The sequence below is a fragment of the Pseudorasbora parva genome, chromosome 1, assembly GCF_024679245.1.
Source record: "Pseudorasbora parva isolate DD20220531a chromosome 1, ASM2467924v1, whole genome shotgun sequence".
NCBI lineage: Eukaryota > Metazoa > Chordata > Actinopteri > Cypriniformes > Gobionidae > Pseudorasbora > Pseudorasbora parva.
In genome coordinates, this window is record NC_090172.1 from 20,374,394 (window position 1) to 20,393,277 (window position 18,884).

At 38.1% G+C, this 18,884-nt stretch overlaps 1 protein-coding gene across 1 annotated transcript in view; it reads left to right on the top strand.

Moving 5' to 3' along the window:
• Window positions 1-18,884, top strand: part of LOC137060300 (eukaryotic translation initiation factor 5A-1) — a 38,923-nt gene that overhangs the window by 18,321 nt on the left and 1,718 nt on the right. Inside the window, exons 3-5 of the mRNA XM_067432454.1 lie at window positions 17,963-18,067; window positions 18,149-18,280; window positions 18,380-18,450. Of these exons, the coding sequence (XP_067288555.1) occupies window positions 17,963-18,067; window positions 18,149-18,280; window positions 18,380-18,442 (300 nt within the window). The 3' untranslated portion in view covers window positions 18,443-18,450. The remainder of the gene's footprint in view (window positions 1-17,962; window positions 18,068-18,148; window positions 18,281-18,379; window positions 18,451-18,884) is intronic.

The following is an 18,884-nucleotide window of genomic DNA, read 5'->3' on the forward strand; positions in this document are numbered from 1 at the left end:
TCCACTGACACAAGTTTAAGTGACACATGCCACTATCCACTGACAAAAGTTTTAGTGACACATGCCACTATCCACTGACACATGACAAGTTTTAGTGACACATGCCACTATCCACTGACACATGACAAGTTTTCGTGACACATGCCACTATCCACTGACACAAGTTTAAGTGACACATGCCACTATCCACTGACAAAAGTTTTAGTGACACATGCCACCAGAGCCGGCCCAGCCACTAAGCGACCCTTGCAATTGCAAAGGGCCCCGTGGCCTGCAGAGGGCCCCCTAGAGAGTGCACGCACCTCCTCATCTGTTTGGGGAGGTGTTTATTATACTTGAAGCGCAGACTGGGTGCAGGCGTGATGAGACGTCATGCTCGGCCAGATTCGCCTCGAGCTTCTTCGGTTGCGGAGCCGCACGCTAAGTTACAAAATTTTACGTGCACACCGCCAAGCGAAATTGGGTCTCGCGCACTCCTCGTTGACGCAATTTTTGCCGCGCTCGTGCGGACGCGTCAAGTATAAACAAGGCTTAAAGCTACACTGAAGTTGGCCGTTTGAGAAATGCAAGTTAATTTTTCAGTTCAATATTTGTGTCTAAAAAAGGCACATAAGTTCCTGTAGAGATAGCAATACACATTCTCCTTTTTTTTGCCAAATAAATGAAAGCATGTCTGTCTTTCTCTTGCTGTATCAAAATCTCACCTAGCTTTCCTCAGAGATAGTCAAGTTCAGTTTGTGCATGATTACATGATATAACAATTGTGTTAATACTGTATCCTGAATTGTGGATAAGTAAGCTATATATCATATTATGCTGAAGTAAATTTCTGGAGTGTTAACAAGTAAAAGCAAAAACAACAACAACGACCGTACAGAACTTAAAAACCGTGACCCTAAAGCCGTGATACGAACCGAACCGTGGCTTTTGTGAACCGTGCCACCCCTAATGTGTACCTAAAGCAGTTTTCATCCATTTTATTTATTGCTTTTGGTATTTATTCAAGTGTATTTTTTGTTAACAGACTGAGAGTCCATTGCTTTTCTTGTTTTTTGGTTGTTTTGTTAATTTATTGTTGATATTTAAAATGTTTTCCGTATCAGAGTCTTTAGAGATAAAAGTTTATTAATCTTTAAAAAAGGTGTACCTGCATTATTATGCCATTATCATTATTTTAGATGAAAATGGGTTTAGAACGAAAAATCTTATCATTTATCGCATATTATCGCAATAATTTCTTGACCAATTTCTTGTCCAGCAAAATTTGTTATCTTGTGCTGTTTTTGCCTTTTAAACTCTGGTGTCAATTAAAAATGTTTCTTTGATGGTCAGTAAAAATCACTTTATCAGTCTTTTTATTCAGCAAGTTCATCCGTGTGTGTTCATTGCACTGCACTGCCATTCAGCTCAGTGGTATCATAATTTTCCTGTTAGACATCAAACATGGAACTCAACTCAAGAACTCAAGGTCTTTTATTGATGTTCTGTACATGTTACCACATAAGAACGAAATACGTACTCAGGACCAGCAGCGTAAAAAAAAGATAATTATCATACAGTAGGCTATACATAGAATAATTAAAACATAATTTAATAGACTACAAAATTTTAAAGTAACATAGTAGATATATGTACAGTATAGTTATAAGGTAGTCATTGCTTTTCTTTAGGCCTTACTTAAAACGGTCAAGGGCCTCCAACCAAATTTTGCTTAGGGCCCCCAAAGGTCTAGGGCCGGCTCTGCATGCCACTATCCACTAACACATGACAAGTTTAAGTGACACATGCCACTATCCACTGACACAAGTTTAAGTGACACATGCCACTATCCACTGACACAAGTTTAAGTGACACATGCCACTATCCACTGACACAAGTTTAAGTGACACATGCCACTATCCACTGACACAAGTTTAAGTGACACATGCCACTATCCACTGACACAAGTTTAAGTGACACATGCCACTATCCACTGACACATGACAAGTTTAAGTGACACATGCCACTATCCACTGACACATGACAAGTTTAAGTGACACATGCCACTATCCACTGACACAAGTTTAAGTGACACATGCCACTATCCACTGACACATGACAAGTTTTAGTGACACATGCCACTATCCACTGACAAAAGTTTTAGTGACACATGCCACTATCCACTAACACATGACAAGTTTAAGTGACACATGCCACTATTCACTGACACATGACAAGTTTTAGTGTCACATGCCACTATCCACTGACACAAGTTTAAGTGACACATGCCACTATCCACTGACACAAGTTTAAGTGACACATGCCACTATCCACTGACACAAGTTTAAGTGACACATGCCACTATCCACTGACACATGTTTAAGTGACACATGCCACTATCCACTGACACACGTTTAAGTGACACATGCCACTATCCGCTGACACACGTTTAAGTGACACATGCCACTATCCACTGACACATGTTTAAGTGACACATGCCACTATCCACTGACACAAGTTTTAGTGACACATGTCACTATCCACTGACACAAGTTTAAGTGTCACATGCCACTATCCACTGACACAAGTTTAAGTGACACATGCCACTATCCACTGACAAAAGTTTTTTAGTGACACATGCCACTATCCACTGACACATGACAAGTTTTAGTGACACATGCCACTATCCACTGACAAAAGTTTTAGTGACACATGCCACTATCCACTAACACATGACAAGTTTAGGTGACACATGCCACTATTCACTGACACATGACAAGTTTTAGTGTCACATGCCACTATCCACTGACACAAGTTTAAGTGACACATGCCACTATCCACTGACACATGTTTAAGTGACACATGCCACTATCCACTGACACACGTTTAAGTGACACATGCCACTATCCACTGACACATGTTTAAGTGACACATGCCACTATCCACTGACACAAGTTTTAGTGACACATGTCACTATCCACTGACACAAGTTTAAGTGTCACATGCCACTATCCACTGACACAAGTTTAAGTGACACATGCCACTATCCACTGACAAAAGTTTTTTAGTGACACATGCCACTATCCACTGACACATGACAAGTTTTAGTGACACATGCCACTATCCACTGACACATGACAAGTTTTAGTGACACATGCCACTATCCACTGACAAAAGTTTTAGTGACACATGCCACTATCCACTAATGCATGACAAGTTTAAGTGACACATGCCACTATCCACTGACACAAGTTTAAGTGACACATGCCACTATCCACTGACACAAGTTTTAGTGACACATGCCACTATCCACTGACACAAGTTTAAGTGACACATGCCACTATCCACTGACACAAGTTTAAGTGACACATGCCACTATCCACTGACACAAGTTTAAGTGACACATGCCACTATCCACTGACACAAGTTTAAGTGACACATGCCACTATCCACTGACACATGACAAGTTTAAGTGACACATGCCACTATCCACTGACACAAGTTTAAGTGACACATGCCACTATCCACTGACACATGACAAGTTTTAGTGACACATGCCACTATCCACTGACAAAAGTTTTAGTGACACATGCCACTATCCACTGACACATGACAAGTTTTAGTGTCACATGCCACTATCCACTGACACAAGTTTAAGTGACACATGCCACTATCCACTGACACATGACAAGTTTTAGTGTCACATGCCACTATCCACTGACACATGGCAAGTTTTAGTGACACATGCCACTATCCACTGACACAAGTTTAAGTGACACATGCCACTATCCACTGACACAAGTTTAAGTGACACATGCCACTATCCACTGACAAAAGTTTTTGTGACACATGCCACTATCTACTGACACATGACAAGTTTAAGTGACACATGCCACTATCCACTGACACATGACAAGTTTTTGTGACACATGCCACTATCCACTAACACATGACAAGTTTAAGTGACACATGCCACTATCCACTGACACATGACAAGTTTTAGTGTCACATGCCACTATCCACTGACACATGACAAGTTTTAGTGTCACATGCCACTATCCACTTACACAAGTTTAAGTGACACATGCCACTATCCACTGACACATGACAAGTTTAAGTGACACATGCCACTATCCACTGTCACATGACAAGTTTAAGTGAAACATGACAAGTTTAAGTGACACATGCCACTATCCACTGACACAAGTTTTAGTGACACATGCCACTATCAACTGACACATGACAAGTTTAAGTGACACATGCCACTATCAACTGACACATGACAAGTTTAAGTGACACATGCCACTATCCACTGACACAAGTTTAACCCTCAGGTGGTGTTCAAAACCCTATAGGTTGAGATGTTGAGAACCCACACCTGAGATGTTCCCGGTCAAAAATGACCGGCCCATAAAAAATAGCTTATAAATCACTCATTATACCATATTTTCACCCAATCTTGGATTCAATCTTGGTGTCTGTGGTAATGTCAGATGGATACATGTATATGCAGATGCAGGTTAGGGTAGGATCAAATTTCTCTCTGTGGAAAAGAATGTGTGTAATACTCAAAGTTTGTGTGTTTTAACGTGTTTGTGTGTGGGTAGCGTGTGTATAAATGTATCGATACATGCACAGGTCCAAGGGCTTGATGTTTGCAAGCACATATGCTCATATGTGTACATGAAAATAATGAACATGCTCCTGAAAACTAAATTGTTGTGTTATTTTCAGTCTCTCTCATTCACTTTCAATGGTCGGCTATTGTGACCATTTTTGACCATGCCTACTCTCAGATAAAGGAGGTCCACGATTAATCGGATTCAAACAGAAATATAAAACCAGTCCCAATTGAAAGAGAACAAGTTGACAAAAAGATTGAATCCAAGATTGGGTGAAAATATGCTATAATGAGTGATTTATAAGCTATTTTTTATAGGCCGGTCATTTTTTAACCGGGAACACCACAAGTGTGACTATGTGCCATATTTTTTACAAAATAAAAGTTTCAAAACAAAATTCCTGGTGAAACATTAGAGTAGACTAGTGTGATAAACAATACCAATTTTCTTCAGATTTGATTTAATATTTCTAAAATTATGCAAAAATTTAAAAAAAATTACTCAAAAAATGAAATGCCTACTCTCAAATAAATGAGGCCTATGATTATTCAGATGCAAACAGAAATATAAAACCAGTCCTAATGGAAAGAGAACATGTTGACAAAAAGATTGAATCCAAGATTGGGTGAAAATATGGTATAATGAGTGATTTATAAACTATTTTTTATAGGCCGGTCATTTTTGATCGGGAACATCTCAGGTAACAAAACTCCCACAAAAAAGAACAGTAAGAACATTTCCCAAAAAATTGTGAGATTTCGTTATACCCTTTGGGAACAAAGTCACTAAGGTTCAGTCTAGTACTAGTTCAGTAACTAGTATTTTCGGGGAAAAGAAAATCTTCTCCGGGTCAAATTGACCCGAACACCACATGAGTGACACATGCCACTATGAACTGACACATGACAAGTTTTAGTGACACATGCCACTATCCACTGACAAATTATAAGTTTAAGTGACACATGCCACTATCCACTGACACAAGTTTAAGTGACACATGCCACTATCCACTGACACATGACACAAGTTTAATTGACACGTGCCACTATCCACTGACAAATTGTTCAAACCACAATGGGTATGTGATGTGCTAAAACAAATTGACACCAATCAGGTATTTTATATAATTTTAAACTAGGATGAGAGAAAATTACACCCAAACATTGTAAAGTGACACTTGTTAATTTAATTATGAAAACTGGCACTTGCCATTGTTAAATGAATTATGAAAACTGGCACCAAACATTCAGAACTGTGCTGCACCTAGACAGTCACAGACTCTGACTATAGAGCTACTGTCTTAAACTGGATAGCTATGACGTGGGTTCAGCAAGTCAAACATTTTAACAAAACATTTGGGCATCTCCAGAAGGAATGTATGTTCACATTGTTAAAAAAGGGTTTATTTCTTATTACATATTTCCATAAAATTTGTTGTGAAATTTATGATCTGTAGTTTAATATCAATCATATGAATTAATCAAGATCAGACTCTGGATATTGTTTTTGTTTCCGTCTAATTCGCAAACAAATGTCAAATACGCTACCCATTGATGTTCCTCAACTGTAGTAAGTTATGGTGTATCTTTTTGCTGGCTATGTTTGTACTGACACCTAGAGGAGGGCATGCAGCATGATGCATGATGCAAAATTAAAGGTTTACAGTAACAGATGCGACTTATTTATTTGCGACTAATATTTGTTGAGACTTATGATGAATGGTTTGTTTGTGTTTTCTAGGACGTGCAGTTTGCGTGATCAACAACATTGGCATTACATAAAGCATTCAGTGGCACATGCCACTCAGATACTGATTGTCACAAACTGACACATATTACTAACTTTTAACAAGTTAGATTAACATTTATTTGAAGGGGGGGTGAAATGCTGTTTCATGCATACTGAGCTTTTTACACTGTTAAAGACTTGGATTCCCATCCTAAACATAGACAAAGTTTCAAAAACTAATGTTGGACGTTTGATGGAGTATTTCTGTGTCAAAAATACTCCTTCCGGTTTCTCACAAGTTTCGGAGAGTTTTTTTCAAGTATGGGTCGGCTTGACGTCGATAGAGCGGAAGGTCCTTGTATGTGCCGTACGCGCGTGACTAGAGCAAGAGAGAAAATGCACGCCCCATCAACAATGCTGTCAGCTGCAGCTCCACTCGTACGTGAACACTTATGTCGTTGTACTCGATTACTGATATGAACGCAGAAATGACGGGAAGCTTCACAACATCGTGGATCTCCACGGTCACTGCTGTCACAGGACTTCACCAAATCATACCAAAGAAGTGTGTTTTTGACGGAGCGGTCCCAGCGATAAAGGTTTGGTCCTGCTTTGGAAGCAGGCGGTGAGTAAAACTGCTTCAAATGTCTCTGCTGTTGGCTATCATCGCGTGAGTAAACATCAGTAAACGACACGATCGCATGCTTCGTCATTCAAATGCTCTAATGGTTACTCCATTGTTGTTCTATGTATAACGTTACACTAGTCTGACGTGCAAAACCGTTTTGCTTGCTACTGCTAAGGTTTAGTCGCATACAATAGTCCATAAACCGAATCATGTCCTCATAAACTGAAAGTAAAGACACAAATGTTGACAGGCCACTAAATACAGTACATACCACAGAGACGGACGTCCTGCTGTTGCTGTTTCTCCTGTTCAATTTATTTCAGCCTCCAGATCTGATTCTGGGCCATATATGAATTAGTTGAATCCGATCGATAGCCATGGGTTTATCCACGCTTGAGGACGTCACTGCTTTGTTCGGACTCGTCTTTCTTTAGCTCCGCCCACACGATACGCCTCCAGGCGCTCGTTTTTTTCCAGAAAGACTCAGTACAGTCTATATTTCTTTTATAAATATAATAAAACTAAAGACTTTTCAGAGATATGAAGGATGCAATACTACTCTATAGGTACTCAAGATTGATATGCGATTGACTGAAACTGAGTGTTTCACCCCCCCTTTAAGAGAAAAGAAATCATGAAAATAGGATATTTATTTTGGCTTTTGTGGCACAATTACGTCAGTATAGCTGCTCAGCTCATCTGCCAGTGAGTGTCACAACAGTGATGTGTTCCGCGACTCGGTGTCACTGCCAGTGCCAGTGTTTCGCGAGTGTCAGTGACACGTCACTATCCACTGACACATGCCAATAAAAACCGGAAGTGCCACCGCATGCATCACTAAGCATAGTGACATATGCCATTGGCTTCTGAGCGTCAGTCACTTAAAGGTCCCATGGCATGGATTGTTTTATTATGTTATAATGTTTCCTGGAGTGCACTTATATTGTTAGTATGGTTTTTACATCAAACAATTTCATAATTTAGAAATAAAAGGCATTTTTTCTATACTGATATTAGCCCTCTGGCTTGAATACTCTGTTTCATGAGGCGTGTCTGCTGTGAGTCTTCAGTGAAAACACCCACTGTTGTGATTGGCTGACAGCTTTGCATTTGAAATGAGATTACATGCGGAGGGGGCGTGGTTTAGTCAGGCGCAGCAGCACTCACTGCCAGTCGAGAGTAGTAGTGGGAAGTTCGGATCATTTTACTGACTCAGATCTTTGAGTCTCGTTTAGCAAAATGAACGAATCTTTTTTCGAGTCATTTCGTTCATTTCACCAAAATGACATGTTAAATAACCCAACACATCTAGTACTTATGAAAATGTTGATTACATTTTAAAACTGCATAAAAATAAACTATAGGTTACTGCAACCAAACCCAAATTATAAGAAACTGAAATGTTTAATTAATTGATTAGTTGTTGGGTCAGGCTATTGCAGTCTCTCTGTTAGTTCACCTCACCTCCTGATCCAAAACATTCTTTCTCTTGCAACTTCATATTTATCACATTTGTTCTCCGCCTCTCGTGTCTTCGAGCTCCTCGAGATGTTAGCTGTCGACTCGTATGTGTGTCTGATATCCTGATCAGACCTGGGGGCTGGGCCGCCCGGACAGTGCGTGACACAGGTCCGGAAACAAAAATGATTAGTTCTTACGAGTCTTTCGGGTTTGAGTCTTTCGTTCTTAGTCCCATAGAGTCTATGCTGTCAATAACGGAAACAGAAAAGATTAGTTCTTTTGATCGAGTCTCGGGTTTGAGTCGTTTGTTCTTTTGTCACGTGACTTGTCACCGTATAGAACACTAGTTCACAACCTTTTTAGTTAAAAGCACGTAGTTATTTTTTTTAATTTTTATATTATTTTCAGTTAATATCAGACATATACAAATATGGGAAATATATATAACTATTCAAGTCTAACATCACAAATTCAATTAGACTAATTTTGAATCGTGTGTGTGTGTGTGTGTGTGTGTGTGTGTGTGTGTGTGTGTATATATATATATATATATATATATATATATATATATATATATATATATATATATATATATATATATAATAAACACACACACACACACACACACACACACACACACACACACACAGCATGGGACTGACAGCAAGAACGAAAGACTCAAACTCGAGACTCAAAAGAACTAATCTTTTCTGTTTCCGTTACTGACAGCATAGACTCTATGGGACTAACAGGAAGAACGAAAGACTCAAACCCGAGACTCAAAAGAACTAATCTTTTCTGTTTCCTTTACTGACAGCATAGACTCTATGGGACTAACAGGAAGAACGAAAGACTCAAACCTGAGACTCAAAAGAACTAATCATTCGGAGATTCAGAGCTGATTCAGAGGCCATATGTTGCGTAATGCGCATGCGCGGTCAACACAAAATGCACAAATCACTCTCTGAGACAACTCGGTAATCCCGAGTCATAAAAAAACATTCGTTCAAAATGAACGACACATCACTAGTCGAGAGAGAGACAGTGAGAGACGGAGCTGGGGAAAGATTGCTGAGAAAGTGTTATTGTACCGAGTTTTTGACAGCACAAGTTTATTTTGTTTGTATCTGAGAGCTCTGAATAAACACGAGTAGACGTGCTGATTTTCGATAATGCGATTTATCACGATAATGAATATGCACGATATTGTTATTGTGAGCACTTTAAAATATCGTAAATAATAATTTATTAACAATTAATATTTTTTTTTTATAATGCACTCAAGAATACTTTGCCCATCAACCGTATAAATGTTTGCACATGACTGAATGGGTAAAGGAGACTGAATGAAGTGGCTCAGTGACAGCAGAGGGCGCTGATCGAACGGCAGAATGCAGCTGTTACCCCGGAAACTCCCGCAAACAAAAGCATCTGCTAGTGAAGGAGTTTTTTAAACAGCCATTCGTTTTTTGTAATCTCAATGTTGTTCATCACAGCACCTAATACTTAATACTTAAAGACTTAATAGGATATTTATTTTCAAGCTTAAACATTTTTATGTTTTAATCTGGACTACAACATAAAACTAACAAAGATCAGTATTTCTTAACTAACATTACCAAAAACATTATACTTTCTGTACCAAATGTAGCTATTGTTTAGTCTTAGTTAATGCATTAAATAATGAGACCTTATTGTAATTTGTTAGCCTACCAGTTGTTCTTTATAGCCTAATTCTTTTGCACTTTAATCTGTTTGAAAATTGTGTCAAAACTCTTGCCGCATAACATACAAAATGTCACGCAGTGTGCAAAGCAGCTTATTGAAACCTACTAATTCACTGGCTTGTCATGTTGCTGAAATAATGTATTAGTAAACCTTATTTAGCATTACATGTCAATAGAATAATTATTTGCATACTGTAACGTTAGTTACCGTTATATTAGCTATTTATTACTTATAGAAATAGTGCAACGTCATATGGTTACATTACATGTATTGCAAAATACGTAATGTTTTGAGGACCAAGTTTGTAGTCAAATTATGGGCAGGCCATATTTAATGCAAATCATATTGTTGATGTTTCATTCATCCCAGTGAATGTGCCATAACTGTTTACCCTGCTTGCTTACTAGCCTGCGCGTTCACGGCAGGCTCTGTTTTGATGGGGGAGTAGCTGTGGAGGGAGGGCTGTAGCGCAACAAAGTAGGAGTGACCTGTGAGTTGTGCTTGTTCAAATTTTCAGTCAATGTTTTCTAAAAACTCACTACTGCATCATTTTTAAAAGGGTCTTATAAGTTGGCATCAAGTGAATCATTTTGTGATCAGAGTTTGATATAGGGGGTTTAGTCTTGGCAACATATGCGTTACGGCTGTGCAATTAATTGAAATAGTACAATCGAGAAAAAAAGATAATTTTGCCATGTTCTGTTGCCGTGTTCTGTTTTGCAAGAACACTACTGAATGAAATGCACATCCGCACCTCCGCCCCTCTCGAAGCCACAAACTCTCTCAGGTCGTGACTTATATCATCCGCTAGAATTTAAAAACTTGGTGCGAGTAAAGATGGCAGAAGGAGGGCAGTTACAGCAGCATTTGGTGAGCAAAAAAGGCAAAACCAACTCCGTAGTCTGGGAACAGTTTGGCTTCGTGAAATCAGACGATGAGCAGAAACCGGCTAATTGCAATGGATTTGCTAACGCAACTCTCTATTCGTTGAATTCAGAAAGGCACAAAAAATAACTGATTCTGTTGCCTATCATTTAGTTAAAGATATGCGCCCCAAACCTGTAAGAGATTGTATTAGCAGCCCTACCAGCATGTTGACTTGAATCATTTTTATTTTGTCTTACATATTAGTTAACTTAATTGTTTTTAATTCTGGGGGCTTATGGGGAGCCAGCTTTTAATAATCTAATCGAGTTACTAGCTGGAATTTGTTGAATTTATTTTGCCAAAATGTTACCTACTTTTAACATTTCATATCCAGCAGCTAAGTAGGGCCTGGTCAGTACCTGGATGGGAGACCAACTGGGAAAACTAGGTTGCTGCTGGTAGAGGTGTTAGTGAGGCCAGCAGGGGGTGCTCACCCCTGTGGTCTGTGTGGGTCTTAGCACCCCAGTATAGTGATGGGGACACTATACTGTCAAAGAGCATCGTCTTTCGGATGAGACGTTAAACTGAGGTCCCGACTCTCTGTGGTCGTTAAAAATCCCAGGATGTCCTTCGATAAAGAGTAGGGGTGTAAACTCAGTATCCTGTCCAAATTTGCCCACTGGCCCCTGTCAATCATGGCCTCCTAATAATACCCATATCCTTATTGGCTTCCTCACTCTGTCTCCTCTTCACCAATCAGCTGGTGTGTGGTGAGCGTTCTGGCGCAATAAGGCTGCCGTCGCATCATCCAGGTGGATGCTGCACATTGGTGGTGGTTGAGGAGATTCCCCCTTCTATGTAAAGCGCTTCGGGTGCCTAGAAAAGCGCTATATAAATGTAATGAATTATTACTTGTTTTCAAGAGATTTGTGGAAGTGCACTTTATTGTTGATCTTATTTATTTGTGGTTATCATTTTTACTTGAATACTTTTATACTTTGATTTGAATATGTGTTATGTTATTTATTTTAATAGTTCATAAAGTACAACAAATGTTACAATTTCAATTTAAGAATGGTTGAAATGTGTCTTTTTAATAAACGCAACACATTTCCAAAGTCATGTGAAATAATCGTGTTCAATATTGACCAAAATAATCGTGATTATGTTTTTTTTTTCATAATCGAGCAGCCCTAATATGAGTCCTTCACATTCCCATAGCATTTATCTAAAATCTTGTTACCTCGTGTAACACACTTGATTTACTGTTCATAGCCTGGAAGTGAAAGTTCCAATCTGCATGGATTAAAATCTCCAAGAATAAAAATTGGCCCTGCTGGAGTACGCTTTAATTGCTTTTTGATATGCAGCTGGCCGGCTGGCCGCTTTAACGCAGTTCCCACCCGGTGGAACATACACTGCACAGATAATGTTTTTCAAATACTCACGGAAGATTAAAAGGCCTCAGTGATAAGCACAGTAATTCCACATCAGAACTGCACATCGTTTCTCTCACCGTATATTGGCTGCACCATCTGTCCTTTATGTAGGCACAAACGGCACCACCTCTTGTCTTTCTCGAGTTTTCATCCCTGTCTGCTTGAATAAGGGAAAACCCCTCAAATTCAACATTTGAGCTAGGGACATCACGGTGGAGCCATGTCATTGTAAAGACCATCAAACACGAGTCTTGATACTCATGGCAAATCCTTGAGTTTATATACGTAGCTCCTCTATTTTGTTCCTTAAAGACCGCACATTGCTCAAAATCGTGGACGGCAGCGGTGGTTTGTCGCCCCGGGTTCGGAGACCGAGGCGGTTTCCTTCTCTCTTTCCTCTTTTTCGGGGCCTCAGCAGATGAACCTGCTTCCTCCTGACATCTTCAGGAATGTCTGTGGATAGCGCCGTCCTGGCAGGCCTCAGTGAATGCAGCTCCTCTCTAGAATAGCAAAACGATAATACGCTAGTAGAGCGTGCAGGTGTCACTCAATTCAAAGCGAAAATTTCCTCTCTGATCAGTACCAAGAGTAAAAACTGTGCCAAAATCATCTTTATTATGATAAAAGCGTACTTAACTGAACTAAAACCAGAAAAATAAATAAAAGCACATAAATGCATATGACAACATGCAACAATTAGTTTGTATAAACTAATATATACAAAGCATATATTAGTCATCTACCCTTTGTTGGCAATGACAGAGGTCAAACGTCTCCACAAGGTTTTTACACACTGTTGCTGGTAGTTTGGCCCATTCCTCCTTGCAGATCTCCTCTAGAGCAGTGATGTTTTGGGGCTGTCGCTGGGCAACATGGATTTTCAACTCCCTCCAAAGATTTTCTATGAGGTTGAGATCTAGAAACACAGAACACTCCAGGGGCCTCATTTATAAAACTTTGCGTAGGATTTGCATCAGAAGTGGCATACGGGTGACGTGCGTTGCGCACAGAAATATTCGGATTTATAAAACTGTGCGCACGCATATCCAGCGCAGTTTTCCCTTAATAAATTACGATCAATTGTAAATGCTGTAGCCTACCCTCGGACCGTGACCGACAAAAAAAAAGAAATGGTCTGATATCAAAGTCGAGACAAAAAAGCGTCTAGCGCTCCATTGCCAGAATGTGTGTGCCACGGGTGGGGGAAAGCCGTATATTTTGAGTTTCTCGCTTGTGATAAATTAAATCTGACTCCTGCCGCTGGTCTGTCCTCAGTTCAGTTTTTAATTGTAGCACCTGTTCTCTAACTGAACAAAATCATTTTTATTACTTTAAAACAATCAAAAAAATATCGATACATATGACTGTTTATGATTTCATACCGCTATATCTATAACGAAAAAAACATTGTTTTTTCACAAAAAACATTAAGTCTTGACATCATATCCAGGAGATAAGTCAGTTAATTTGAGTAAAATCACAGGCTTTGCTTATGCTTATTTATAATAATAATTTTGTATAATTTAATTATAAAGATATAAAGGTAATATAGCTTTAGAATCAATAGATAAAGCTATAAAATGATGACATGTGAACTTAAAGCAGCACTAGGTAACTTTTCAACCTTCCATATATATTTTTAAGACTCTTGTGATGATACAATAGGTTGAATGACACGTCTGCCATAGCCTGACGGGGTCTGTATCACTTTTAATCGTACTTTTAAACTTCGGGTTTTGGGTAGAACAAAAAGAACTACAAAATCTTCAGCTGCTTTACGGCATATATGTCACTTCTGTTTGTCGGATGTAGTCATGTCCGAAGCAGCACAGAAAATTAAGAAAGCAAAGGTTTTGTTGGAGGAAAGCAATGAGGTAAAACGGAAAAGTGATTGGATTAAAGGCAGGACGAGGATCAACATTGGGCCAGCGTTTGCCCGTTGGCATGAGCTGAAGAAGGCGTGCCCGACCGATGCTGACTTGGCTGTCATGCTTGCTATGTTTATTACCTACCACTCAAACATTGAATTGAAGTATCATAGATTCTGTATAACGGTAACCAATAGAATAGGCGAAGGGCGTAGCCATCTTTTCAGAAGTGAGGGGGACAGAATTCGGGTTTTGGGTTATTGTCATAATACCATTTTTTTTTTTTTTTTTTTAGACCAATTTAATTTATATTTAATTTGAATTGCTTTTAATTTGGTAAGATATCAAATACACTGCTGAACAATAACCTCTAATATCTATAATATTTTCTTAAATTTTTTTATGCAAATTTTATTATTGGTTTATATACTACAAACACTTCTGCATTCTCCATAGATTTTATGCAATGTAAAAAAAATATTATTCTGATGTAAACCATGCTGTTCTCTATGTGAATATATAGTAAAGTGTAATTTATTCCTGTGATCAAAGCTGAATTTATCATCATTACTCCAGTCTTCAGTGTCACATGATCCTTCACTAATCACTCTCATATGAGGATTTGATGATCAACACACATTTATGCTTAATTTTTGTGGAAACCATCTAAACATTTGTGGTAAAATTAAACAAGAGAGAAAGTAATACTTTTATTGATCAGACATGCATTAAATTGATCACAAGTAATATTTTTAATATTACAAAAGATAATAATGTATTTAATAAATTCAAATAAATGCTGTCCATTGAACTTTCTATTTATCAAATAATCCTGAAAAATAAACTGTATCATGGTTTCCACAACATTTTTAAGCAGCACAAAATGTTTTTAACACAGATAATAATCATAAATGTTTCTTGATTATAAAATCATCATATGAGAGAGACTGATTTCTGAAGGATCATGTGACACTGGAGACTGGAGTAATGATGATAAATTCAGCTTTGATCACAGGAATAAATTACTATATTCACATAGGAAAAAAGCTGTTTTAATTTGTAATAATATTACTGTTTTAACTATTTTTGATTAAATAAATGCAGCATTGGTGAGCAAAAGAAACTAAACATTAAAAAATCTGCATTATTCATATGATACTTTATTGTCAAATATAGGCTACATTGAGATTGCTTGAAAAGCACACATAAAGCATATATTGTCGCAATCGTCTATTTGTCGTCGTCACGTTTCATCACTCATAACGATTGTTTTCCTTCAGCTGCAGCTCCAGCGTGACAGGGTATTACTTCTACGAATCCGCTTTTGGACATTCTGTGAGAGCGCCCTCCTCATATTTAGATGCAAATAAAATGACAGGTCATGCATAGATTATTTTTTGTCTCTGAATTTAAATCTTGATGTATTCACATTGGTTTCTATTTAATACATTTGACCGTGACCTCAAGAAGCGCGCTATCAACCGAGATTAGAGAAGGCTGTCTTTAGCGTCCCTGTTAACTTGCCCGCCTCCGCGCAGGGTAATGCTGGTTCGAATCCTGCTCGGAGCGGGTCGACTAGGATCGGTGAGACCCAGTAAAAGTGCGGCGGACGAAAATACATTTTATTAAAAGTGAGGGGGACACGTCCCCCGCGTAATCTACGCCCATGAAATGGGCTACTATAATGACACTGGTTTGTAAACATGAGCATCGCGATCATTTAGCGTTTGGGATGAAGACATTTCACACGCAATGCAAGCAGAACAACTGCATGTGTGAGTTGACTTTTTTTCCAGGTCCCGCTTTTATGAAATTATTTGGCCCGCCCTGCACTACTGTATATATTTTCAGAGGTGGTAAAAGTACTCAAAAGTTATACTCGAGTGAAAGTATATATACCTAAATAAAAAAAATACTCCAGTAAAAGTAGAAAGTCCTCCATTCAAACATCACTTGAGTAAAAGTACAAAAGTATCAGATTTAAAACGTACTCAAGTACCGAAAGTAAAAAGTAAATATTCAAATTAACTGTAAATATCAATAATTAAGCAGATAAAATCTTTTCGGACTGATATGCAATGCTTTAATTGAACAAATGATAAGATTAGATACTGCAATTAAGAATGTGTTAGATTTGCAATTAATAGGAGACAATGAAGCACCTTAACGCAGTATAGGGGTTAAACTTAAAATAGACATGTTCCATAACATTAGCTCCATAAAACAGATGAGGAGCAAGATACTATTAACTAATTCAAAATTAATTCAAAAGCCATAACCACAATGACATATTACGTAACAATTAGTTAATAGTCATGTGCCTCAACAAGTAAAGTCATACTATAATTTTGCCAATTGTTATGATTAATGATTAATTAAACAGACAACTGAGAGTCTGAATGCATGGCTTTGAATAGCCTACATGAATTTACATTATTAGTTCATGTAATATGTTATTAGGGAATTAATGATGTCGTATTAATAGCAATTCATATATTACTTAATCTATTAATCATATAGAATGTTCATTAGTTGCTGATGCAGTAATCATTAATAAATGGTTTATTTCTTCATTGGTAATACATTAACTCATGATTATCTGTGCATTAGTTAGGCATGAATTATAATAGTGCACCTGTATTGTAAAATGTTACTGATGTTTTTATAGTAAATTGTGTGCCGCAAAATAAAAAAGTTGGGGAAACACTGAGCTAACGTTAGTGTGGCAAACCTGACTTGTCAGCTTTTCCAAGTCTATACCTGACTGGATTATCCATGACCGACCAGACCAGTTTGGAAATCAAGTGTAATAAATACTTAATACTTGGAGCGGGCATGGGGAAATGTATTGGAGTAAAAAGTAAACTTTGCCTTTAATATTGTAGTGAAGTAAGAGTAAAAGTAGATGCAAATAAAATATACTCAAGTAAAGTACAGATCCCCCCAAAAAAATACTTAAGTAAAGTATCAAAGTATTTTTATTTGATTACTTACCACCCCTGTATATTTTTACAACCCGCCCCGCACCCGCGACCATTAGACATTCGGGGTCCGCGGGTTATGAGATGACAGGCTCATCACTAGTTCAGTGCTATCATGGTTGTCATGTCAACAAATACACATGGATCCCCTGATGTAGGATGACAGAGTTTACAGTAGTAGAGGACAATATTTTTTCCCAACTGTAGGGGGACCCAGAGTGCAAAAGTTACCTAGTGCTGATTTAAATGTTAATTTCTCTCTTTACCGTTATCAAATGTATATCAATAACTTCATAACTTGCACTGATATAACAATTATTTTTCTTTTATTCTCTTTAATATATGGCTATTTTCTTCTTGCTGTGTAAATGTGTTTAAATACTCCATTTTGTCAGTCGTAATATTATGCAGTTTCACTGTTCCATGGCATGTGATTGGCCAACCCTGATGTCACTACAAAATTTAGGATCAAAGGCTGAGACAGAACATTGATGATCAGCGCCATAGCATCAACAAAGCCTGATTGGATTGTTTTAACTTTGTCAACACTTCACCTGTAACCCTGAGTTTGTTCAACTGTGTAGTTAAATGTAGCTAAATGTAGTTAGATGACTTTGAATAGACAGTGAAATAACCCCCATGCTTAACTTTTTTTACAAAGGTTCACATGGTGGGCATTGACATCTTCTCTGGCAAAAAGTATGAGGATATCTGTCCCTCAACCCATAACATGGATGTACCCAACATTAAAAGAATGGACTACCAGGTATTTGACTAGTGATATTAGTAAAATAATAATGTAATATTATAATAGTGTTTCACAAATTTCAGTTTTTCCAATTTTCAGCTTATTGGCATACAGGATGGCTACCTATCCCTGCTCCAGGACAGCGGTGAGGTCAGAGAAGACCTGAAAATGCCAGAGGGAGACCTGGGCAAAGAGATAGAAAGCAAGTTTGATGCTGGTGAGGAAATCCTGGTAAGTATTGTTAAAGCAGCCACCCTTCAAATGTCACTGAGCATATCTTCCTATTTGAATGTTAATAGTTTACCGAGAAATCTCTTCGTTTCTTTCCAGATCACTGTCCTGTCTGCTATGAATGAAGAGGCTGCAGTAGCCATCAAAGCCATGGCTAAATAAAACAGCAGGTATATGGAGCTCTTGCTGCTGTGTGTGCTTGCTCAACAGCTAACTAGACCTGGAGTGAGTGTACCTCACCAGTGTGCTTGCAGCAAAGCACTTATTTAAAGGTTTACCTCAACTTGAAACAATAAAACAAAAAACTTTTTAATTGTGAACCATCAAACCTTTACACACTAGAATAAGCAAACGTGCCTGTTCCACACTGGAAAAAAGAGGCTGTAAATTAAATGTATTCAAAAGACAATGTCTCCAAATGATTGATGACTTCCCTGATGTACATTAAGTTCGTTACATATCTCTACCAGAATTATCCAGGATAATTATTCTGTAGTGGTCTTAGAATTTTTTTTTGTCCTGGTTAAAATTAGATGTGATCGATCAGTGTCCAGAAATTGACCTAGGATGTTTAATAATGCTTTTAAAAAGTTGTCAACATAAG